This window comes from Camelus ferus, chromosome 22, assembly GCF_009834535.1.
Source record: "Camelus ferus isolate YT-003-E chromosome 22, BCGSAC_Cfer_1.0, whole genome shotgun sequence".
Taxonomy (NCBI): domain Eukaryota; kingdom Metazoa; phylum Chordata; class Mammalia; order Artiodactyla; family Camelidae; genus Camelus; species Camelus ferus.
The window spans coordinates 9,070,884-9,097,352 of NC_045717.1; the positions used below are offsets into that span (position 1 = coordinate 9,070,884).

Genomic DNA, 26,469 nt, shown 5'->3' on the forward strand with positions numbered 1-26,469 from the left:
GACGGCTGCAGGGAAAATACATAGACCACGAAGCCAAGATTCTACACTTTGCTTTAGAAATGGTCCTATTTTATTCTCTCTCAAAAGAGAAGGCTCGTCTCTCCGAATTGCATCTCCTGTAGCTCATTAAGTGATGTTCTCACTGTAGCCCCAGCTGCTATTGTTAAAAAAAAAAAAAAGGCCCATCTTTGCCCTGCACACTAAGTTCCCAAGGCCCCAAGGCCCCCAGGCTAGGGGTTCCTGCTTTGAATTTTGAGGGGCTTTCTTATCATGCATCTCAAAGGTCGGATGGTTTGAATCAGTCTCTTCCTGGGGCCTCTGTCTGTGTCTCAGGCCATCTTAAAGTGAATGCTGGCATTCAGCTCCCTTTGGGGTCCGTTGTGAAGGTGCTTCACAGCCTCTGCACCTTGCTGGCAGTTAAGGTGGCCCTTGTACGGTTTGGAGAGCCTGCAGGCAAGCAGTGTAACTGAGCTGTGGCTGCGCAGAACTACTCAGCTGGATTGCTCGTCACAGAAGCCACCGCAATGAACTATCCACCCAAGACCGTTTTCTGGAATCAGCTCCTTAATGCAGTTAGATTTCCTGAAATGAATTCTTCTCTTTGCCTGCCCTACTCCTAAGACCAGAGTGAGCTGTGCCTTTGTACTAAGTGGTTTGGCTGGCATTACGGCTCCTCTGCTGCCATCAGTCCTGCTGCCTGTTGAATGGAGGACTTGGGATTCAGGTCGCTCTACTTAGAGTCATAGACTTGCCAAGCTAGAAAGGGACTTGAAGAAAACACTGTCCACACCTCTCCTTGGAAAAATGTGGTGATTACACTTGTCCAGGATCATTCAGACCACAGGCAGGAGTTGTAGCCAAAACCTGGGTCCCTGTGACCTGTGTCCGGGTCTTAATTTATAAAGGTGATCGAGTGCGAACCCAAGGAGGTCAGCACCATTGAAGGAAAACTTCGTTGTTCCTCGGAGTTCTCCTAGAAATGGGAGGCACACCATGCCACGCAGGGCGGGCAGAAGCAAGAGGGAGGGGAGGCAGAGACCACAGCCTTTACTCAGGTTTCCTTTGGAAAGGCAAGGCGGGGCTCAGTAAACAGCTTGGGGTTGGCCAGTGGGACCATGGGCATACGAGCTGTCCCTGGTGGTCTGATACCTGGCCCCCAGGTGACTTAGGGAGGGGTGTTATCGGCTTGGTGTGTGAGAGATAAAGGAGGTGGTTGGGGGTATGGACTCGGTGTTGGTTGGTTTGTATATGAAAGATGGGATGACTGACAAATTGTTGACTATCTCAAGGAATGAACCAGCTCTGAGAGAGGCAGTCTCTCCTCGGTCAGCAAGGCCCCCTAAGATGTCAACCATCATACAATACAGAAAATTTAAATCCATGAATATACCCCTAAACCCATGGGATTCCTCGATTCCTTCTTATTAGCTCCCCCCAACCACCATCTCACCACACCTGAAGCCCAAAATGGGTTGAAAGACTCGAGCATCCCTGAATTCTGATGGCAATACACATTCATCATCATTTCTGTCTTATTTTTTTCCCCTGGTGTATCATATGTCACTCTTCCCTCCCCAAATCATGTGACCTGAGGGGTTCTTGATCAAGTCCTGACTACTCTGCCGAATGCTATCTTAGGATTTTAAGTCACTCTCTCTCTCTCTAATCTTCACTTTCTGCTTTTTTGTTAAAAATGGGGGACTTGGACCTGATGGTCTCCCAGAGTGCCCGCAGCACTGACATTCTGTGACTCCACAGTTATAATCCCCCAGAGGGCTGGCATCTCCTTCGGCAGTGCTGAAGGCCACAGTGGGGGATATTGTTAATGACCTGAAAGCCAACAGTGATGCCCTGAAGTTAGGTGGCTGGATAGGTAGTTAGGGAGGGAGGGAGGTGGATATTTTGCAAGAAATCTCAGTGTTACAGTTCACAATCAGGGCTCAGAAAGTAAGTTCAAGGAAGATAACTCGTTAGGACTGGAAGACTGAGTATCCCGTCCCCTGCCTCTCCCACTTCATCCCCCTCCCAACTCCTGAAGGAAACAAAAAGGTCATCTCTGCATACACACAGACACCTGCACACACTCCTGAAGTCTCTTCTGAAATACGTGGGATGCATAAAACAGCACACGCTGTCAGATCTCAAGTTGGGCAAATACAGAGACAGCATTTTCAGTCTCATTGAAAAGTAGTTGTCAGAAATATGCCATTCATTCAGAGTCTCTAAGTGCTCTGTCAAGCTTTAACTTGATTAAAATTGAAAACCGCATCGCTTGAAAACCAAACGCGAAATCGAAATCTCTTTACTCAGTGCTCTTACATTCTGAAGCCTGGGCTTATGGATTATCTTCCGTTAATTTATGCCATCTTGGTGCCATACATTAATTTTGAATGTATTTGTTGAAAATTTCCTGTAGCTTGCATTTATGGTTGTCAAAGGGGCTTTTATCTTGAAAAAAAATGGGGCTGGTTTTAATTACAATTCTAAATAGCTTCATAACCATCGTGAACCCTGGATTTACATCATCTTTATGACAGCCGCACGATTCCCACTTTATTGATTTTGTCATTTGCTTCATTACAGTTAATGCAAACCTTTTGTACAGACACAATTCAAGCTCTGCACTCTTCTTGGAGGGGTTCGTATAGCGCGTCATGACCGTAAGAGACCCCATCCCTCCACCCCCTGCTTCCACTGCAGTGCTGACCAAAGGATAAATCCGGACAGGAAATAGTTCCAAAGTGGCTATCCATCGCAGACAAAGGAAATGTTAGCTCTGACTGTCCAACCCTTTCCCCTGATCGGATGGGTTCCAACTTTTCAGTTTTGAAGTCCTGGGAGGTGGCATCGCTCACTGTGGCAGGACTGGTGGGTTCGTCCCACCCCAGGCTTCCTTTGTCCTCTGTTTAGAGAAGCCTCACGGCAGAGGTCACTCCATCTCACATTTCCCATGTGAATCCTGAACGCCCTGTGTCTAGTCTGGCCAGGGGCGAAGGAACCCCAGTGTATCGGGATGTTAAATGTGTCATGTCCTCTGCTGAGCATGTGGGCGCCCAGGTAAGGATTCAAGGAACCTAGGATGGAAAACTGAAACCTTGGGTGGTGAATTCGAAAAGGAATTTTCTAAGGAATAAAAGAAAGGAGAACCTAAGCAGGGAGGCTGCTTCGGGAGACTTTGTGGACAAAGGCTGGCACGCTACGTAGGTGGAGCTTGGACGGCCTAGAAACACAGCACTTTGACCTGGAAATGAGCATTTCCCCCTCAGCTCCAACTTCCAGGGGTTGTGAGGGACCTAGCCTTTAGCTAGGCTATAAAAAGAGGGTGGACTTGCCAGAAAGAGCAGTGCTAGTCCCAAGGTCATTTCTAGGGTTGAGGACTCCCATTTATAATGTACTTGAGTGGTGAATCTTGGGAAAATCCCAGAAGGCTTGTTCTCTGTCCTGGCACCTCCCAGAAGCTTCTCAGTAAATCACTCAACTCCAGGGTGTCAGCCAGGGAATGGCTTTCTCCTCTTCTGCCTTCAGAGGCTGTATTCCCCATTTTGTCAGCCTCCCATTGGACGTGGGAGACTAGCCTTCGCTTCCTGATGCCACCGTAAAAATTACCCAGCGCTCCTCAAAAGTCACCTCTGCGACTAATGGGAGGAAAGCCTGTTTCTGAGACCAGCTGTTTCTGACCAGGAAGACGGGACACTTCAAGGAGGCGAGGTAGAGGGAGCCACAGCAGCCTAACTGCTCACCTCTGACCCCACGAGCATTCAGAAGCTTGAGAGAGCAGGACGTGTCCTACCGCAGACGTGCTCCACGAATCACGACCCGGCGGGCACTGGTGAGGCCGTCTGAGCTCGGTGGGTTCCTGTGGAGCATTTTGGCAAACGTTAATACCACAGTTCATTCATACTGGTATTTCTCTGCCAACCTACCATTCAGACCTTCAGTATCTTAACTGTTCCGGACAAGAGGAAACTCACACTTGCATTCTCAACATACTGCGTTAAAATAAAATCTGACTCCTTGGCTAGTACCTGTAATAACACAATGCGGAAATCCTCATGTGAGGATTCAGGGGCTGGATTAAGATCCTGCAGCCCTGAATGTCTTCTCAGGAGGGACGTGTAGAAATCATCTTATTTCACACTTATGTTTTACTGGTAGGGAAATTTTAGCCCAGAGAAGTTAGGCCACCACCCAGCAAGGTCAGAGATCCTTGTCACCTGATTCCTGAGCAAACTGTTTTTATCTTCCCCACCGAACCACAGCGTCTTAAGAAAAACTCTGCTGCTGGCACATGGGAAAAAGAGAATCTTTGTTTTTCTTTTTTCCCCCCGAGTGAAGGGCTTCTTACCCTCTGTTCTCAAGTGGGAGCCATATCCTTATTTCCCTTTTCTGGAATCAGGGGAGGAATTAGAAGCCTCCTTCAGGCTTGACATGACCAGCTAATAGCAGCAAGAGAGACGCAAAAACGGTCCTTCCAGACTGTCGGTTACACTGACTCTCACCTTAGCACCCGGGTGGGAAACCGTCTCAGTTCCCTTCAACTCCTAGGCCTTTCTCTCCTTTGTTTTTCTGGCTTCTTCCTTCTTATCCAACTTTTTGGAATTTATTCAGCTCAGTGAGACCAGTGCGGCTGCTCCAGAGTCCTGCGGGCGTTTGGAGCCAAACGGTCGGGGAAGTGACTCACTGTTTTTACCTGGCCTCCCTCCTCATTGCTTCCCCAGCCCACTCCGACCTCTGGTGGGAGACCTTCTCTTGCTGCCCCGAGGGTATCAGCTGAGGTCTCCTTTCCAGCCTTCCCAGAGAAGGAAGCCAGAGAACCAATCTGAGAAAAGAAATGAGGAACTCAGCTTCTGAAATGCAAACACAATCCTCCGAGTTATCTGTGCTGGTAGCAGTGGAGAGGAGGCAGCAGTGGTGTGGAAAACACAAAATAGTGGCTAATCCCCCGACATTTTATAAACTTGACTTGGGAATCAAGCCAGTGACTTTTACCCCTTTCCATCAAGTTTACCATCCTCGTTCCCTTGCTTAAACCGACTTTATTTTCCCCTGAGTGTAGAGTGACTGGTAGTGTCCCCAGAGTTTTACAGTTTGCTACCAATAATCCCCCCTACCATGTTTCTCTCCATCATTCTCATTGCTCTTCAAATGCTGAGATGTTCTTTTCCACGTAAGATAGAATTGGGTTTGCAGCCTGATTGTGCCTAGTATAAGATCTGCGCCTGGGTTTCCCTGCCTTTCTCTGTGACATTGTCACAGGAAAATTACCCTCAGTGTGATGCTCTCATAAAGCTCCTCCTTTTTAAATCTTTTTAAGGTAAAATTCACATAACATCGAGTTCACCGTTTTAAAGTATGCAGTTCAGTGGCGTTTATTACATTCGCAGTGTTGTAACTTCCATTTATATTTGAAACATTTTCATCCCCCCCCCAGAAGGAAACCGCATACCCAGTAAGCACTCACTCCCCATTCCCCGCTCACCCCCAGTCCATAGCAACGGGTTAATCTATTTTCTGTTTCTATAGACTATCTGTGCTGAATATTTCACATAAATGGAATCCTACAATATGTGTCCTTTTTTGTTTGGCCCTTTCACTTGGCATCATGTTTTCAGGGTTCATCCATGTTGGAGTATGTAGCAGTATTCCGTTCCTTTTTATGACTGAATAATATTCCATTGTGTGGCCGGCTTGCAGTGTGTTTATCCATTCACCCACTGGCTGACATGTGGATCGTTTCTGCCTTTTGGCTGTTGTGAATAGCGCTGCGAACGTTTGTGTACAGGTTTTTGTTTGAACACCTGTTTTCCGTTCTTTGAAGTATAGCCCTAGGAGTGGAATTGTGAGTCGTCAGGTCATCCTGTTTCACTTTTTGAGAAACCATTAAAATGTTTTCCAGAGTATCTGCTGCTGCACCATTTAACGTTCCCTCCAGCCAGGTGGGAGGGTCCCGATTATTTGACATCTTTGCCAGCACTTGCCTTTCCACCCGCATGGGGATGAAGTGGTATCTCCTCGGGACCCCCTCGGGTTTTGTAGCAAGCCCTTCCTGTGCACCAGGTGCTGTGAGGCAGGTGCAGTCGGGAGCAAGGCAGCTCCTGCCCCTGCTCTCCTGCTGCGATGAGTCCAGGCATCCATTATTCATTAGGAGTCACCGTGAAGGAAGAGCAGCCGGCCTCCTCCCCGAGTCTTTCAGTTCTGCGCGTTAGCTGGATTGGATGTAGTTATCAGCACTGCCCATGTTGCTGAGTTCTGATGCCCCTTTTTTCGGCAGTTAATTACAGGGACCTTGATATCCCCTTACACCGAGCTTACAAGACACATTTTAATTGGCTTCTGCCGCCGCAAAGATACCTTTGAGTGACGCCTGGCTAATGGCCACTGACCCCGCACATCCGAGTGCACGACCTGGCGAGTGCTGCCCCGTTGTTTCAGGACCTGGGGCTTGTACACCTTTGGAAGACAAGTCTGTGTCACCACTGGGGAAGGCCAGGCCCAGGAAAGACTGATTAAAATCTGTGCAGTTTGCCAGTTGCCTGGAGCAGAGTCATTTCCCTGGATGTGCCTCACCTCCCAGCTCAAGAAAGCAGTAAGCTGTTGCAGCCGGGTTGGGAGTCCACCCATCGGGCCCCAATAAGCGATCTGGGATTGTAGCATCTCCGGAGGGATGTAGGCACTTTCCCATTATCCTCAGTGACTGGAGCTAAAATCAGTCTGCTTTCCCCAAGGATTCTAAAAGTCCCGTGGCGTGGGACTCCCAGGAAATCTAATTCAGAGACACCCAGGGGACAGCGAGGGGACACTATGAAGTGTACTGCCCTCATCTACTGTCTTCTGGGTCAGAATGCTTGCAGGCCAGTGAAAGCTACTGGGTCCCAGTGACATGTGCCAAGACCAAACTGTGACTTTTCTGGCCAGCGTCTTTCCAACCGAAGTGAGTTAAGTCTGCACAGTCTTATTACAGGTTTCCCATCCTTGCACTATGAACGTCAGAGAGCAGTGGGATAGCGTGGAGGGTAAGCCCTGAGGCTCCTGGATCAGGAAGACAGGTCTGAACCTGACCCTCCGATGTATATTAGCTGAGTTGCCTTGAAGATGCTACGTAACCTCTCTCTGAACCTTGGTTTCCCTCTTGTGTTTGCAACTAGTCCTCCTGCTGAAAAATACATGCTCTCGTGGAGGGAGGCCCGAAGGGTCAGGAGGATTTGGAAAGAGCGGTTCATTTTGCCCGAGTTTTCACAGGCAGGTTTCAGAGAGGATGTGGCCTCTGAGGAAGGTCTTGAGGGAAGGGAAGGGATTCCCCGAACGGAGGAAGCGGGGTAAAGACCAGCGTGAGTGGGGCACAGAAACGTGCGAGAGGTGTGGTACTTCCCCACGGTGCGTGGGGGGGTGGGGCAGCGCCTCGCTAGGGAGTCTGGGCTGTTTACAAAGAAGCAGCATCACCAGCGGTCACTACGGGCATGGACAGACCTGCCTGGGTTCAGAGCCGAGCCTAGAGATGGGATGCTGGACACCTCACTTGCCTTTTCTGCAAAACAGGGCGTTGTGAGACCCAACCGGGAGGAGGTAACCGAAGATGCTCCGCTCAATTCCTGATGCCCAATTAATGGGAATGGGTGCTGCCGCATGAGGCGATGATTGTGGTTGTGTTGCTGCTGTTACAGTTTACAGTGTAGCCACAGGGAGTCGTCAAAGGCTTGTGCGCAGATTAAGGACTGAAGATGAAGAAACCCCATGCCACAGGTGACGGTGTGCCATTGGACTATTTTAGGTGCTCAACACATGTACTTGATTGGTTATTCATTGCAAGCGTTCTCCCAGAAATGGGGTTGAATTTTGCAATTACCCTCCTTAGCGGTTCTTGCCTGTGGGAATTGTAAGTATGGGCCCATACTGACATCGTTGCCCATGGTTAGAGAAGAATTTGTATTTCCTTTCGTGTAGGGTTTTGATGGCTCCTTGTATTTCAGTCTCCCATCCGCTGGAGATGTACAAAAGGCATATGAGTCTGAACTGCCACCCTCAGTCCAGAAATAATATATCGAGTATCTCAATTATAGATGCTTTGGTCTGGGGCAGAGGAAGAAGGGATAGACGGCTAGGCTCAAATCACAGCAGGATCTGCGTAAGATGAGCAGGAACTTTTTCTTAAAGACCTCATAAGAAATCGGCCTCAGGGCACATAACTTCAGAGCTGAAAGAGACTTTTAGAGATTACGTGGACATGTTCTTAGATTTAACATTATTTGTTTTAAAGCAAAGAAAACTAAGCAATGCCACAAGTGCAATTTCAGAGTGCATACATGTCATAACTTCCATACTCAGAACTTCCTTTCAGGCTAAACGCTATTGTCTCCATTTTACAGATGGAGAAACTGAGTCTTGGGGGCATGGATGGCATCACAGTCCATTCAAGCTGGAATAACAAAATACCCTAAACTGGGTAGTTTAGGAACAGCAGACGTTTGTTTCTCCCAGTTCTGGAGGCTGGGAAGTCCAAGATCAAGGCGCAGGCAGATTCTGTGTGTGCTGAGGGTTTGCGTCCTAAACAACTATCTTTTTGCTATAGGGTCATGTGACAGAAGGAGCGCGGGAGCTTTTTAAGGGCCTCATTTGTAAGGTCATTAATCCCATTCATGAGGCTCTGCTTTCATGACCTTGTCACCTCCCAGAGACCCCACCTACCTCTTAATCACCTTGAGGGGTAGATTTCAACATAAGAATTTTGGGTGGACACAAACATTTGGTCTATAGCATTCTGCCCCTGGTCTCCCAAATTTCATGTCCTTCTCACATGCAGAATAACGTTCATTCCATCCCAGCAGACCCGCACTCATTCCAGCATCAACTTCAAAGTCTAAAGTCCAAAGTCCCAGGAATATCATCTGGATCACATATGGGTGGGACTCAAGGTACGATTCATTCTGGGGCAAATGCTCTCCAGCTGTGAACCTGCAAAACCAAACATGTATGTGCTTCCAAAACACAAAGATCTTTCGAGGTCTTAGGAGGCCATTCTTGCCCTCCCTGTGATGCAGCCTTGAGGCACCGGCTGGGGGAGGTCGGAGACTTCAGCCTTGAGTGGTGCTGAATGCATTTGAATGAAAACCAGCATCCTGCCTGCCCTCCTAGACGCCTGTAGCTACTTTGGTCTGGGAAGAGTTGCTCTGCTATGGCTGCGCTTGTGGGTCAGGTTCTCATGCTGAAATAGTTTATCTCTAGAGTCCAAAGGGAAATTTTCCAAAACCTCCTTGGGGGTGAAAAAAAAATTTAAAAACTCACTACAGTTTGTGCTGGTTGATTTTAAAAAAAGAGGTAAAACACAGAGGTGTGGGAGATAACTTTCAGGCCTGTTACCCAAAGCACATTTCATCTTTCCAATTTCTCACCCCTGCCCTCCTCTGCCAGAGAGGAACCTCAGATGGTTATCGCTCAAGAGTGTAACTAGGGAAACCACAAACCTGCCCCAATCACTATGGAGACAACCTTTTATTTGTTTGGCCTCTGAGTATTCATGACATCAGCAAGGATGCTCCTCACAAAGGAATTTTAATTCCCAATGAGGAAGGTTAAGAACCGCATTATAATACTTCAGCAGCTTGGAGAACTCCCACCGGCTTAGTTGTCGCTGTGTTTGTGAAGGGACAGCCCGTGTTACAGTAGCTGCAGTGAGGAGCCTTTTCCAGCTGATGTAACTGAAATCAGAGTTTGTGAATCAACAAGACATGTTAAGGTTTAGGGATACTGGTAAAGGAAGGACGTGCTGAGAATAAATCTGTTTCCAGCAGTCAGCCCCAGGGCTGTAATAAGGTGCACAACCATCAGGTTTGCCTGGCATGGAAGCCCTCCCAGGACGGGTCTCAGAAGTTTCAGTGCTAAACAGGGGATGTTCCAGGCACACCTTGGCGAGCTGGACATCCTAGATACGAAGCCCTTTGGTCCTCACATCAGGCTGACACAAGAAAGGCTGGGTTTGAGGTGCGACTCAAAACATGAGAGCTCATTTTGCAAACAGTAACCAACCTCCCTCAGTCCCTTGGTCTCAAAGCTGCTAGGAAACAAAAGAAACTCTCTCGTTGTGAATGTGGGGTATCTTTGTTTGATTTGCTTTTTGTTTGTTTGTTGTTCTTTTATTTATCCAGAAATGCCAGAAGTTTGCTTCAAATCGAAACTTGTCCAAAAGAAACGAGAGCTCAGCTTCTTCCCAACCACTATCCTTCCTGCTAAATTGGTTTGCAGGGATTTCCACCCCCTACCCCCTACCCTCCACCCCCCGCATTTTTCTGCATAAATGCATTTGCCAAATCCCCAACAAACCGGAAACTATGTAAACACAGAAGCGGAGTTATTGATATTTCCCAGTGATGTGTAAAACACGCCTTTATTCTCCAAGGTCTGGTGTGCCTCTTTGGTGCTAATCCATCATCTGTGTTTGCATTAACGCACAGCCTGTTTTCAGGAGCATCTACTAGAGTGGACGCAGTTACTCCCCCGCTGAGAAGTTGCATACGTCAAGCAACAATATGATATATACCAAATAAAAGGTATTAACGCTAGCCGTGTGTGTGTGTGTGTGTGTGTGTGTGTGTGTGTGTGTGTGTGTGTGTGTGTGTGTGTAGCAATGCTTGCTGGAACAGATTCATGCTTCAATTTGTAACTAAGTTCTAGGCAAGATGTTCTGATCAGAGAGCTTAATTAACCGGGACTCTGTCCCCTTGCAAAGTGGGATGGGTTGGCTGAAGTTTTGGAATGCTAACCATCATTTAATTATCTAAATATCTCCGTAAACAGGACTGTTCTAAGGCACGTTAAACTTTTAGAGGTCAATTATTGCTTACTTTGCCTATTTTTTAATATACATTTGCATTTACATGCATACAGTAGGGAAACAGTACATGTAATTATTATGTAGGAAAAGTAGGCATAAACTTGTCAGTGCTATACACCGGGATCTTTGCGGATACATAAATAATTCATGGATCAGCAAACATATCTATATGCGTGTATTCTTGGGGCTGGTGGACAAGTGTACCAGACGTGCAAAATAATAGATCCACCTCTTCTTGCTCATTTGAGATGTTGTTTTAATGTGGAATTACAGTAGCTCCTTAATGATGAGAGGCAGTGACAATTCATTAGCAGACCGTGGCTTGGATCAAGTGTTTGATTTGCCTACAAAGTGTGACCAGTACTCAATTACATGAAGTGTATGCATTTCTTTTGAACACTTTTTTTTTTCCTTTTGACGGTTAAAATAACCTTGAGCTTTATTTTTTTTTTCTTTTGAAGACCCCAGCCAGCAGAAGACAAAAGCTTTTATAATTTGTTTTTCAATAATGATTTTTTAGAATGTTAAACTGTTGTATAAGACAACCTTCAGCAGCACTGCTAGATTTCTTGTTTTCTGCTAAAAGTACAGTTGGTTAACAGGGAGAAAGGAAAAGCAGGTGAAGGCTACTCCATGCTTTGTCTTATGGCTTGTTTTACGTAAGCTGGGATTTCCCAGGTTTTTTGTTCATAGTGGCAACATTCTATCTATCCTCAGGGTTAGAAAAAGAAATACACTTTGAATATGCATATGTAGGAACATATATATTTCATCAAAAACAAATTCAAATTAGCTCAGTTTTTAGAATTCTCTTATACCTTTTAAGGTAATTGAGATGTAAAGACCACAGGTGGTAACTTTTCAAATATTTTCAAAGGACATCTCACATGTCATTCTGTATCCCGGGTACCTAATACAGTGTGAACATCTGATAATACTCATTTGCTCTTACGGGTTCGTTAATTGTTGGATTCCGAGACCACAGACTTGCTTTGAATGTCTAAGTAAGACTTCCCTCTTGCATTTCATGGAGAAGTCCTTCCACTGATCTTGTGCATTTCGTATAGGTAGTTTTGCTCAGAAATCGGCAAACTGTTTAACTAACTCCAAAAGGTGCCGAACCTTAGCTCCCTTCCCCACTTAGCATGAGGAGGACCCCAGTCCTGGAGCGAAACACTGCAGCTGGATTTGGGGCCCCCGGAGTGACAGTGCCCCGAGGCTAGGTTTAACCATCCATGGGCCGAGGCACTGGGGCTCCCAGAACATCTGGATGAGAAGTGAACATCTGGGCAGACGTACCCTGGTATGTCAACCTTGCATCTGGATAACTAGTTAGGAATTGTTCACTTCTCCCAGCTATCCAAAGCCTGTTTCTGGAGATTTCTCCTTTCAAGGTGTTCCTTCTGCAGCCTCATATGCATCCTTGAAATCATAAAACCATCTTTCTTCTTTTGTTCTTGTGTGCTGGTGGTGCTGGTGGTGCTGGTGTTGGGGAGATAGGTACATCTGCTCTTAAAATTGTAACCAGTTTTTTTTTTTGAAGCTCCTTTTTTGAGGATTTAGATAGGCTTCTTTCCATGTTTGAACCGCCAAAAAATATTTCTATCCCGCTTCAGTGATGAAATTTGAAATTGTGATCGAAAGAGATGAATTGTGATAGCACTACGCTTACAGAGGGGAATTCTTACAAAAGCGCAGTCTCCCTGTCTGCTGTTTGTGGAGATTATTTTAAGCCCTCACTCCCGCTGGCTTTCCTTTCTGACTTGTTTATAGTCTCAGAGTATAAAAATACAGTAGTCAGAAACCTCCTCTCGGGGAGTCTACATTTAGTTCTTGTCTGAGGATCCCTTTCTGAATGGACTCCGGTATCGTTTTAGCTCTCAGCGTTGTTTGCCGAAACCTGAGCTGCCCAGGGAAATTAGAGCAGTTAATTTAATACCATGAAGCTGCGGGGGCTTCTCGCCTTATTCACAGGCAAGAGAGTGTAAATCACACGGAGTATTCTGTATGAAGGAGAGGATCATAAAAGTCGCCTCAAAAAAAAAAAAAATACAGCCAACCTTCGCCGTCCCTCTATCCACTGCCTTCCTGCTCCTCATCTTCACTCTGTGCACATGGAAATCTCCCTTTCTTCCAAACGGCCTCCCCCAAATGCTCGCTAGCAGAGATCTGTGGGGCAGAAAGGCAGCCCTCTTTCTCATTCCGGGAACGCTCCATCGCTCTGCACTGTTAGTGGTGGGGCCAGAGGGCCACAGCCAGGACAGCGTGGCTCGGCTTAGCGCTTTCTGCCTTATAAATTTGGGCCCAGCCCTACCACGCCTGCCCTAGGAGGACTCATTCTGCAGCTGCACATGACCAGCTGTGAAGTTCCTGGCACTATGCTAGGCACTGGGGTAGGTTATTCTGTGTGGTAGGAAGACAGGATTCAGTAGCAGTGTGGTAACCCACTTCTGGCCAAGGGACACTAGAAAGAGAGCTGCCAGGCACTCGCCGACTGCTGAGTTCTCAGCGCTCCACTTCCAAAGTTCCTTGGCCCGGGCCTCCTGAGTAATGGCGATTTGTGTGCAGTGGGCAATGGACTTTTTTTTTAATTTATTTCTGAGAGGATCGTTGAATGAGTCTTTTCAAAGGCACAGTATGGACCTTGGACCTGAGAGCTTAGAACACATGTCAGCGGCCTCCATCAACCCCCAGAAGCAAATGGCCAAGTCAGATGTTTTGGCCTTCGCTCTGGAAGGTTCTCTGTGTGCCTAACTGCACTACCCTCCCACACCCGCGAAGAAACACTTGGGTTTGCACTTATTTCCTCTCCCTCTCCTGTGCCTCAGGACTAACTTGCGTGTGTCTGAGATGTAATTTAGAAAGAAGAAACCTTGTCCGAACCAAGCGTGTATTTACTTTGTTTTAGGGACCAAGCTTATTTGCATGAAATATCAGAATTGATTGCAGACAATTAATGAGCGTTTTGCGAACACGCTGATGCTCAGTGCCATGGAGATATCATAGCTGGGAGGTGAAGCAACTCAGGTCTCCGTTTGCCTGACAGGACCCTCGCAGGCCCTCCCCCTGTGGACTTCCGTATGAACGGTGCATCTCGGGAGCGACTCTAACACCGAGGCAGGGAGACTGTTTATCTGTGACTAGAATGAAAGGAGACAATCTTGGTTATGATAAATGTCTTCCAGAAAAGCACACTTCAGCATAAATATTTTAAATTTTGACACATTTCATATGTTCCAAAATACTCTGTAAAATACACTCACAGAGATGCTTACGTTAAAGCTCGGTTTTCCCCATTACTAATGAACGGCAAGGTGCCGGCACGTGCCACCCGCTGAAACTATTTAAACATCACGTAATTGATAACGTAGCAGACATCTCCGCTTTGAGCCTTAACGTGAGCAGGGTCCTCTCAGAGACCTTCGTCCCCACCACTTCTGTCTCCTGGGTTGCAAGACGCTGGTGGAACACTGAGTAGCAGATTTTTTTTTTTTTTTTTTTTTTTTTATCTTTTGCTCATCTCCTTTCCCTCTACCCTTTTAAATTTTTTCTATTATCTTTTCTTTTTAAGTTGAACTAGTTGATTCACAAAGTTGGGTTAGTTTCTGGTGTACAGCACAGTGATACAGTTATACATACATATATATATATTCCTTTTCACGTTCTTTTTCATTATAGCCTATTACAAGGAATCGAATGTAGTTCCCTGTGCTATGCAGTAAGACCTTGTTGTTTGTTTATGTTTTATCTATAGTAGTTAGTAAGCTTCTTTCTACGACTTCATTTTTTCTCTTCTATGAGTTTCTTCTCCCCTGCAAATTGCATTCTTTCCACATAAACTTCTGTGTATTTAGAGCATCCTGTTTGGTTCCTGGTGCTCTCCTAAAGAAGAGGAATAGAAAATGCTTCACAAATCTAGCAAATCAATAGTATTTTAATAGCCAGGACCTCTCTAAATGTCTGCACAAAAGCAGATGGGCCGCTTACTGCCGCCTCTTCTCGCTGCCCTGCGCTTCCCAATTTGATGATTTAGATACTTTTCTACTTGGGTGGATGGTGCCGTTTTTGCCGAATTCAGCACGTTCATCGAACAATTTCTTGGAGCCCAAAGCCAGCTCCACTACATTTCTGCTTGGTAAGGGTTGGTGGCCTTGACGTGGGACAGGAGCTGTTGATTCATTGGCCCTTAAACTGATGATAAATCTGGAAGTTGGGCAGTAGAACTAGACTGCCTTCATAGAGCCTTTGCGGGGCATGGGCGGCCCAACACTTACGGGAAGTCTACAAAAAGAGCGCTCCATAAACTCACGTTAGGAGAGGCTCCGGAAAAATGCGGGGTAGCAGGAACGCTGAGGTCCCATGTGAGTCGGCGTCAGCAAGACCTCTGAACACCAGACACAGAACTAGTCAACCTGCAGAGTGCTTCTGCTTCTCGAGACACCCATGTCCTGCTTGTCCTTTCATTCTAAACGTCTAGTGTGTTGCATCATGAGCGTTTTTTGAGACAAGTCAAGCCCCCATGAGACCGCGGCAAAGCCCCTCCGCGGCGATGCACTCCATCACTCTGATTGTGCGAATTTCATTCACGCACCTTTACACAATCTTACATCTATGTATTTTTTTCAGTGATAATAAAGATTTTAATCATAATTCCACCTTCCTTCAGCAGGCTATAAAATGCTCCAAGAGGGCTGGCTACCAAAGGGAGCTTTGACACATCTTCTGCGGAGAGTTGTCTTAGAATAGATTAGCACAAGTTTCAAATGAAGATTCCAGCATCAGGAGAGCCTCCCACCTGAGATGGGCTGATTTTTGGCTGAGACAAAAGATAAAGGAGTCTCGGAAGGAGTACTTCTTTCGGCCAGTTCCCCCAAAGACCGTGTGGTGTGTTCTGCACAAAAAAGTATAATAGTCTAGTAATAATAACCATTTTCTGTGTAACACCTTTTTTTTAAATTAAGCAAGTTATATATTTATAATAGGTGATATTTAAGTTGGAATGTGGTCACGGTAAATCTCCTGACCTGTACACATCAGGCACATTTTGATTTGAGATCATGGTGTCTATCTGTTATCCCTCAGCTGAAATAACCCAGTCCCCAGCTAGAATGTATATCAGTTAAGGCATCTTTTAAAAAAATAAAAATAAAAAACTTGATCTTCGTGCTTATAAGATGGAAAGGGAAATAAGTGGGGGGAAAAAAAGTCCCAAAAGAGGTGCATTTAATTCTCCCCAATTTAAATTTAAGTGGTACATCTTTAAGGCCATAACAATATTCCTTTTTTTTTTCCCCTCATCAGGAACACTTCCATCAATGAATTTCTTTAATGTTGATGCTGGTTGCTGCAGTTTGAGAGAATCTGTATTTAGTCAGAAAATGCTTCAGTAGAATGACCTACCAGATGGGCCCCATAACAAAGCACGGAGGCATCAAACCACCACAGACATTTGGTGCTTAGAATAATAAAAAGACTATAAAATTAGATTAGTTGAGTCTAATTTGGAATTGGTATATTCCCCATGCACCCTCACCGCTCTTGGGCAGATAAAGCCTTGAGATTTAGCACTGTGTCAGAGCAGAAGACTGCAACTTCCAGTAAAAGGGAGCCAGGGAGCGGGAGAGAGGGGGGAAGAAAGCATTCTGGGAGGTCACGGAGGGCAGAGCAGTGACCTCCAATGATTTACAGGCCTTTAGCTTAATGAAATTGTTTCAGTGACATGACGGTAAGAGCTCGTAATGGATTGGATGCCCTAATGTAATGAAATTACTCCCTTCTGCCTAAAAAAAAAAAAATGCGCAATTAATATTTACTGAGACCTGACAGCCTTAGGAGCGCTCGTCTGTGTGGTTCCCCCAGACAGTCAGAGCGGAGAGGCGAGCAGCGTGGCAGACAGGCTGGCTCTGCGCGAGCTCCTGGCGGGGACGAGCAGAGCCGGCGGCGCGGGGCGGAGGGCCCGGCGCTCGGGGGACCTCGGCCGCCCGGCCCCTCGGCGCTGCCCCGCGCAGCCTTCATGCTCTCCCCTTGCTTCCCCACAGGCAGCTGGACAACAACCGCATCGGCTGCATTGAAGATGGAGCCTTCCGAGCGCTGCGCGATCTGGAGATCCTGTGAGTGCCTTTTGCGATCGCTGCCTTGTGTGCGTCTGTGCGAGTGTGTCCGGGTGAGGTGGGGAGCGGGGGAGTGTGTGTGCCGGGGGGTCCCTGTGGATGCATTCCTGTGTCTTCTGCTGCAGTGCTATTAAAACTGGGAGCCGGGGAGATCCCTCCGGCTCACCTTGGCCAAAGTGTTTGTGGGCAGCAAAGTGTGATTTCTCACCTCCCGCAGCCTGGGGTTCCTGCTAATTAAGTCTCCATTGAGTCCTTTCTCCCCCGATGCTCCCGCGGTATTTGTTGCTGGGTGAAACAGATGGGCTGGAGTTAAGACCCCCAGCGCCTGCCAGAGCATTCAGGGGAGTCTGAATGTGAGCTTACCGAGACACAGGTTACAGGTCTGGGAGATGAGAAAGGGGCTGCACCAGGGGGTTGGCTGGAATCACCCAGAATCAGAAGGCTACTTTGGCACAGGACCAGGGGAAATGCCAAGCAGCCTGGTAAAGTCCAGTCATCGCCACTGTTCTGGGGATCTCATCTCAGGTTTAAACCCAAAGTTTAAGCAGTAACCTTAAAGTGACGGGGGTGTGGGGGAGAATGAGAGGTGAGGGCCGCCTTCCCAGAAGACCACCGTGTGTACCTTGTCTGGGGAAAAAATGTGTAGCTGCCTTTCTGTGTTCTGGATTTTCAAATGGGTCTAGCTAAGGAAACCTGATTTCCAGGGGGAAAGTCAGCTAGGAGTCATCCTGGGGTCATTCAAACTAAAATTGAATTGTGTAAGAAAACATTTTGACAGTTCTCCCCCAAAACTACCCTCCCAGCTGTCCCTGATTTGGGGAAACCTGGAGAGGAAGGCAATAAAGCCTGGCAGAACTTGCATCAGGAGATGTGAGGTCCAGTCCCTGCTCGGCCCCTGAATTAGCTGTGTGACCTTGGGTGAGTCTCTTCTATGATGGGAGCCTCAGTTTTCTCATATGAAAAACGAAAGGGGTGGCTGCTATATCTTGGGGTGACTTCCCCTTTCCAAGTTCTGTAATTCCTTGCTTCTAAAAATAATTCTGATGGTATAGTTTGAGCCAGAATGATAACAGTAGGATGTGTTGAGCATCCCCCTGAAAAATAAAAAAAATTACATAGTCACCAGGTTACATATCTCTGACTTCCAGAAGAATGAATAAATGTCAAATAAATGAATGAATGAATATATTAAAATATCCCTTTATCCATTAAAGGAAGTTCCTCCTTCCACCTTCCTTTTCACCTGGCCCCGCAGACAGTAGCAACGGGTTGGAGACATCCTCTCCACGTTGTGTGAGAGGAAGGTGATTCCAAGAGGAATCACGGGAAATCAAAGGGGATGCTGATGCTGCAGGCTGCTGGAAATCGGATGAAAGCCGAGAGTTCCCGGTACAGAAAAGGCAGGACCCACAGCCAGAGAGGTCAGGTTGTCATTCCTAAGATGGATGGTCTCACCTCACCCAAACTCTGACCCCGGAACCAGCAACAAATGCGTGTCTGCTAGGGAGAGGATGCCAGCCCCAGTTTAGTAACCCAGGACTTCTGTTATCAAGAGGCTGGAGCTGAGAAAGGGAGGCGCGATTTTTCCCTGCCTGCAAAAAAGCCTCTGTAAAAAGGGCTTGCCAGGAGCATATCACCTTCTTCTTGAGAAGGATGAGAAAATTCCCTGGGAAGAGACCGGGAAATAGAAGTCACCAGCTGCCACGAAACAGCTGTGACGACCTGACAGCCCACGTGTTAGATCTGTCGACCAGGAGTGGTGTCATCTCGCCTCACCAGGAAGGCTGTCTGGGGGGAGAGGGGTGGGCGTACCGTCAGACACACCTGGGTGTGGGGTCCCAGATGTGGTGGGACATTGGCCGGGCTAGTCTGCTTCTCTGAGTCTGTTTCCTTAACTCTGATGCCTTACATACTACGTAGGTGGGGCTCTCTAAATGATGTCCCCTTCATATCCCTAACTTTCTCCCCACCATGCCCTCATCTCCATCAAACCCCTGTCCAGGACAGAATTGGACTGCCCCTTTCTGATGTGTGCTATGACAATATGAAAATATTTTTTATCCAGATACCCTAGGTCTCTCAAACTTGAAGCTTAAAAGCCTGTGATTTAAAAAAGAAAGTCTTCATTCTCAATCATTGTAAAGAGCCCACAGGATCTGATTAGTTTATCTTCTCAATTCCAAACAAAGCTAGATCAATAGCTTTGTTTTAAAGACACTCTCATTTGGCTTCACATGGCTAAGTACTTAAAATTAATCATAATCAGTTATTCCATGGGTTTTTAATTTCCAGCAGAGGCACACAGCTTTGGAACCATCCATCTTAATAGCGAGCCATCCTGAAATTGGCTGGAGCTGACATCTCCATCTAAAGAACCTCCCCGCCCCACCCCCAGACCTTCCAAATCTCATCTACACATTGACATGTTAAAAGATTTCTCTGTAATCACAACTTAGACACCATAGAGAAACTTGACAATGAAATAATAAATAGGAACTAAGTGAGGGCATCATACAGTAACTTTGTAAATTCTTCAGAGAGACAGAGGCAGACAGAGAGAGGAGTTCAAAACACTCTGTCCCCACAAAGGTCATCTTTAAGCATCTCACGCTTCTAAAGTCTGCAAAGCAAGAAGACAAAATCTAGTATTTGGAGTGTGTTTTCTCTGTGACATAAGGAAGTGTGCAGTATAAGACTCCTGATTACTTCATGAAAATTATCTCTGAAAATTAAGTGTATGGACAAAAACTGCTAGTGGAACTATTTCACATGGGATCACTCTGTTATTCCATTCTTTCTGTGGGTGGATATACCATGAACTCCTTTCCATCGGGGCTGAGGTCGGCCGCACCGGTCACATTGAATAGAACCTAGGAGGTGAGTCGGGGCGGGAAGCCCTGGCAGTGAGGCATGAGGAACCGTGCACGGTTGGGAAAGTGTGAAATGTGCCCACCGCAACCTCATTTTTAACTCAGGCCCCCTGGGGGGATGTCCAGCACAGGGTATGGTAGACAAAGGGAGAGAGCCACCACCCTCCCCTCTCCAGGCAGCCAGAAAAGGGAGGAAGGAGGAAAGCATAGTATGGGCGAAACTTGTCAAGGCTCCCGCACCACTGCGGAGGAGGAATCGTAAGGCGGGTGATGACAGCTGACCTTCACTGTGGAGGTGCTGGTACCCGACACGAAAAGCAGCGCCTTTACATCCGTTCTCTCTTTGCATCCTCACAACCCCTCCGTGAAACTCTTACTGTCGCCCTCCTTTTCCAGAGGAATTCCCATTTCAGAGAAACCAAGCAACGGCTTAACTAGCAAGCAGCAGAACCCGTGCGCTTAACCCTTCTCCCAAGCTGCCTTTCTGATCTGTGTTGCTAAGGCTCTCGTGGCGTTGGCTCCCCAGAAGCATGGCCAGCGTGTGCCGCAGGGGCTTGTGAACTGGCCCTGAGGACTGGTTGAGGCCGTGCCTCGCAGTCCTGCCGAGGAGACCGCCAGAGCCTCCCACAGCTCGTGAGATTGTCATTCCCTTTACTCAGCGATGGGTCCCCACAAAGTGGAAGGTAAATGAGACTCGCCAGGGAGAGAAAAGTCATCCTGCTCTTCCGCCGACATACGTTCTAGTCCCAGAGGTGACTTACTCTCACTTCTGGATGTCGCCGATTGACTTTGGCACCCGACAGTTTGGGGGCTCCGTTCTCCAGACCTCCCTAAAATACAGCCCCAGCTTTCTGTAGGGAGCTTAGGTTTCTTAACTGAGGGACCCTGGCTTTCTGTGACTCAGCCACCCTTCTGTTGCCCAAATCATGGACCCTTCATTTCCACTCGTTCTGTATGTTTGGTGGTTCATATCTAAGGTTTTACCGGAGTAAGGCGTGTTTAAACCGCAGTCAGATATGCCGAGACTGCACTTCCCTGGCTGGTCCGGAACTGTGTGTGGAGACCCTCTGAGCCCTGGGGTTCTAGCCCCTGCCAGCTAGATTGAGGACTGCCAGGCATTGCACCAATGTTACCGGGCTCCTCCCTGCCCAACCTGCCATCCTGGGCCAGAAAAAGTAGTTAATGGGAAAAGAATTTTAAGAGTATGGACAAGTGAAACAAAAACAAGAAAACCTAGTTAGTAAAATATTTGATTTTTTTTTCAATAGTATTGCAGGAGAAGAGAAAAGATTCTCAGACATTGTCTTCTGAGCATATCAGTTCAGTAGATACGCTGCCCAAAATGCCAAACCAAAGATGTCAGGAACACATCCTGAAAATGCTCTCAGTGCGTGGTCTGCCCTTGATAAATCACAAGTACTGGCCAGATTCCCCGTCGATCCGACAGGTCTGCAGATAACCACTGTGTGCTGTTTTGAAAGCCTCGCTCCCATTCATGTCACTTACCAATTTTGGAAGTTTCATGACATTATTATCAGCAGGCTATGGGAGGACCTTAGATGTCTCCAGGATGACCTCTTATTGTTGAGATAAGGCATGAAAAGGTTGAGAACAGGGTCAGAACTAGAGGGAGGCCCATGCTGCCTAATATTTTGTGTCCAGGGCACCCCACTTCCCTTGCTCTCATCCTGGCCCTAGCTAGGAGACTTGCCAAGGGCAACAGCACAAAGGAAGAGAACCTTGGTCTCTGGACTCCGATCCCATGTTCTTTGCCTGCAGTGGGCATCTCCGTGCAATGAGGCTGTTCAGAAGCAATCCCCTGGCAAGGCTGAGGACCCTAATCACAGTTGTCCTTTCAAAACCCCTCATTAAATGCTTTATATTATTTAGGAGATTGGGAGAGGGCAAACTGTAGTCCACGACAGAAAGAAAGCGTGATTCTGCTTTCAGCTTTTTTGAAACCAGCGGTTGCAAACTAGACTACTGACTGCAGATGAGGTGTTTTTTTTTTTTTAATTCAGTTGAGTGTTTTTTACAATTTGAAATCAGTATTTCATATTGAAAATGTATGTTATTTTTTTTAAAAGTCCAGAATTCCAGCCTTGGACTGGGGCAAACCAGAAGCATTGGCAACCCTGGGCTGCATTTCTGCATTGCAGTGGTCATTTGTGGCTGAAAAGCACATACCCCGCCTGAGATGGGGTATGTAGACTCCACTTGCCCACCGACCTCCACCCGCTTCAGTGACCCGCCAGCCTGGGCAGCCCCTGCTTTAATCCACTTTAGAAGCAAGGGCACACTCCGCCGGGGACAGAAAAGCTTTAAATGAGCAGGTGCTCTGGCGGATCATGCGCTAAAGCCTGGCGCTTACCAGAGCTGTTGAATAGACATGCAGAGACAGAGGTAGGTGACGTGGAGTCGAAGACTCCCAGACCGAACAAGGACACCTCCGAAGCCATCAGGAACGTCGCATGCCTCATCTTCCGGGACGTTCTTCTCAAGAGTTGAACGTGCCTCCAGATTCCCTTCGATTTTAAAACAGTTGTAATTGGGTTTGTGCATACGATAAGAAATAAGAGATGAATACGCCCCCCCCCCGTTTCTTCCTCTCTAGACCCCAGCGTCGGCCTGTGTAATGAGCAACCTCTCAGTCCTCGTTTAGAGAAAAGAAAGTCAAGCGTTAAAGCAGTGGTGGGAATTAACCAAACTCTGAGCGCAGTCCTCATTCAGCCACGTTCCGTCAGGCATGACATGGCCTGACTCCGAGCCCTACTTGTAGGTACAGAAAGAGAATGTAGAAGAAAGTCCTCTTCTGGTATAACAAGAAGGCAGGGAAAAAGAAATTTGATGACCATCCTGATACCCAGATTAGGGTGGTTGTCCCAGCTGAGGGGTGCTGGGCACTGCGTGTTGGGACATTTATAGACACGGTTGGTCCAGAGCTTAATGCAAATGGTGGTGTTTTCTCCACTTCAAATGAGTGTCCTCTGGGTGTGGATCCAGATGTTCTGATTAACAAATAATGATGTATTGATATATTATATAATGTAATGATATCATACCAATTATTATCATAGTTATTATAAATATGATAATTACTCTCATAGCCTCCATGTTTTAGCATCTGCTATCTTCCAGGCACTGTGATAAAACATTAGAATGTCGCATTTTACGTAGCCGCTCTCCCCTTACAAGGTGGATCTTGGTAACATGCTCTCACCAGTGAGGAAACTGAGGCTTTCTTAGAGAAGTTGAGCAACTTCTCCAGGGTGACACTGACAAGCAGAGGGGAATTACTCTTCCAGTATCAAATCCAGCTCCGCCTGGGGTTTGAGCCCCCGCACTTAACTGCCCTGCTACAAAAAACTGAAGTTAAAAAATACGTACCAGAGCAGACATACCAAAACACAAGACAGTTGCATGCATTGGTGAGATTAATAGCTGTGGGAAATGCCCAGAATAATTGAGGAAGCACAGGCTTTTTTGTTTGTTTGTTTGAGAAGTTGACCCCCAGGATGCTCAGATCTAAACCTGTGACGTCAGCTTAATCAGTCTCACGTCCCATTCTGTGAAACTGCCCCGGACAATGGAGGCTGAGCTGCTTGGGGTGATTACTGTCCTCCCATCAGACTGGTGGCCAAACCAGCTTCACCAAATTGGGTGGTTTGGGGTTCATTTTCTTGAAAAAGAGGAGTAATATTACCCTCTAGGCTAGTTGTATGGACTGAAGGAGATCCCTCAGGCGTGTGGCTGGCAAATAGCAGATGTCCAATCAGGATGCTTATAAACATCAAAGTTGAAAAATATTCCTGTACTGCACACTGCCTGATCTCTAGAACCTTGCACAAGTCTGGCCCATAGTAGGTGGTCAGTTAAAGTTCACACTGAGTTGAAATTTGGTTCCACCCTCTGCATCCGCGGATCCTGTATCCCACCGATCCGCCTACTGTCGGTTAGGTCTGGGATGCGGAACCAGCAGATGTGGAGAGGCAATTGTAATGAACTGAATTTGAAGTTTTCCACACCCCAGGCTCAAGGTTCTCTGTTATGTCTCAACCCTGAACAGAACCATGGTTGTGGTTGTCCTAGAATTATTTTAAATGTTGAGCAATGTAGTATTTTACTGAAACAGCACGTTTCTCACATTACCTTTGGTCTTTTATTCCTTCAGCTAAGCGGGGATTTTTTTTTCCTTTTTGCCTTTTTAATAATGAACAAAATTAGAGGCATGGTGAAAATTGGTGTTTTCTAACAGAGACAAGATTCATTTTCATTTATTTATAAAACGTCTCTCCTGGGTTTCTCTGGGAGAGGCAAACATTTTATTTGTTTCAACAGCCGTTGGAATCAGGGTGTTTAGTCATGACATAGCTTTGAATATAGAGCTGTCATTGCTTAATGTAAGTCTTAAAATATCTCCAGAGTATGATTTTTTTTTTTTTTTTTTTTTTTGGTACTGTGCTGCAAATTGAGATTTGTTGAGGCGATCAGGATTAAAATTGCGCCTTGTGGAAAGCATTGGTAACTTCCATTCAGCCCCCAGCGCACTTGAAAGGGAACTGAGTTTCCCATAAACGCACACCCTTCATTCATAGTCTCCCAGCCTGGAGCCGGATCCTAGTCAAGCTCTTCAAATAACAGGCTTGGTTTTGAGAATATCAGCTTAAGGGAAAAGCGAACATTTCTTTGAAATGTCAGAGGTTTTTTTTTTCTATTTAAATAAGTAGCACTTTTAACAGTCCAAGTAACTAGAATCTGGAGGGGTTCTAGTGGTTTCCATGTTATTTCATTTTCCTGTTCCCGTAAAGGCTAGTTTAGTCTTCTGAACTGAGAATGTAGTGATGTACATCCCTGAGCTAAGGATATGGTGAAGATCATTGAATCGTACTTTAAGACGGTCTTGAATTAGCAAGACTCCCATGGTCAGCGTGTCCTGTGAGTGACACTTAGGTGGACTCAGGTAATGGTAGTGCTGCCTTCCTGGATAGTGCAGATTTGGAGCTGGGTGGGAGTACCGCATGTGGACAGGGCACGCCCTCTGCAGATCTCCAATAGCTCCCACCTGCTTCCCTGCCTCCCGTGCTCCAAACTTCTGGAGGCTTTTCAAATCCATGAATAAGCACAGTGTTTAAACAGTGTATTTTCTGGCTCTAAATACTTTGAAATGCCTGCCACGTCCCTCACCCTCCACTCTGCTCTTTCTCTCTTTATTTCAACATCTGGATCTTATATCCCTGCAAAGACCCGTTTCCACTGAAACCCAGGAGTATGGTTATTAAAACCGTCTTCCACCAAAGTGAAGTCTTGGTGTCCCCGAGGGCTGTAGACTCCAGCCACCAGATCTCTGGCTGAGATTCAAGCCTGATAAACTAGGTTCAGGAGCAGCCTTATGGTTTGCTTTGTCCCGCCTAAAACTAAATGGAAAAATACCTTTGAAAAAAGATTTCCAGAGGGTTTTCTCTCAGGGACAAGAGGAAGGAGGCCGTGGGGGAATGCCTCACAGCTGCCGAATGCCTTGGGAGGGACGGGGGTGGGGTGTCAGATCACTCCCAAAGTGGAGCTTCAGTGCAGGCGTGAGAAGACGCTTCTGTGCCGATGGTCAGACTCTGCCCTTTCTCCACCCCCTAGCTGCCAGCGGTGGCTTTGGTGACCGCTTAGTATCCTGCCCCTTACCAGCTCTTGAATCCCCTTAGCCGAACCTGCCTATGCCTGCTGCTGCCACTTCCACTGAGTATATGGAAGATCGGATGGCTTGGGTGGCCGGTAGCTGAGAGTCCATTACTCTACCGAACTGGGTCCTGGAGGCCAAGATCCTGGGAACTCAAGCAGGAGATTGATCCCCTCTCCGTTAGTTGGCTTCATGAAGGGGAGGAAGGAATAGGGAAGACACAGAGACACAGAGCTGGGGCGAATCAGAGCATCATTGTTACCTTTCCCTGAGCTCTCATCTTCTATCTTTGAAGGCGTTCATGAGCAAGGGATGGTGAGGAGGAAGGATGAATGGTCCTGTTTCTCCAAGGCCACATTTGAACTCACCATAGAAAAGCAATATACAGCTCATTCTCTTTTGACTTACAACTAAGTCAGAGGGCCCCAACGGTTGGCCCTGTTTTAGTCATTGGTTGAATGAAACCTGCAGAGGGGAGGTTTCATTTAAAAAATGTTTTTGTCTTTCCAGTGTTTAAAAAAATTAGAATTAGTTCCCAACACTTCGATCTTGGGTAATTTTATTGAGAAGTGTATGATTTCAACTTCTCTTGAATATTTAGAAGCTGTGACCATCCTGGGTTCACACGTGGCTGTGATGGCCTGGAGCAGTGCCGTCCAACAGGACTTTCTGTGATGAAGGAAATATTTCATATGTGAGCGGTCCATTGTGATAGCCACTAGCCACGTGTGACTCCTGAGCACTTGAAATGTGCAACTGAGAAACACGATGTTTAACTTTATTTAATTTTCGTTGATTTAAATTTAAATCGCCCCTTTCAGCTCGTGGCTGCCTTACTGGGCGGTGCAGGTTTGGAGCTGAGTGGAAGTACCGCATGTGGACAGGGCGTGCCCTCTGCAGATCTCCGATAGCTCCCACCTGCCTTCCTGCCTGCCCTGCTCCAATCCCATGGAGCCTTTTCACATCCATGAAAAAGCGCAGTGTTTAAACAGTGTG

At 46.8% G+C, this 26,469-nt stretch overlaps 1 protein-coding gene across 1 annotated transcript in view; it reads left to right on the forward strand.

Moving 5' to 3' along the window:
• SLIT3 (slit guidance ligand 3) overlaps window positions 1–26,469 on the forward strand; it is a 583,256-nt gene that overhangs the window by 405,850 nt on the left and 150,937 nt on the right. Inside the window, exon 6 of the mRNA XM_032465125.1 lies at window positions 16,864–16,935. Within this exon, the coding sequence (XP_032321016.1) occupies window positions 16,864–16,935 (72 nt within the window). The remainder of the gene's footprint in view (window positions 1–16,863; window positions 16,936–26,469) is intronic.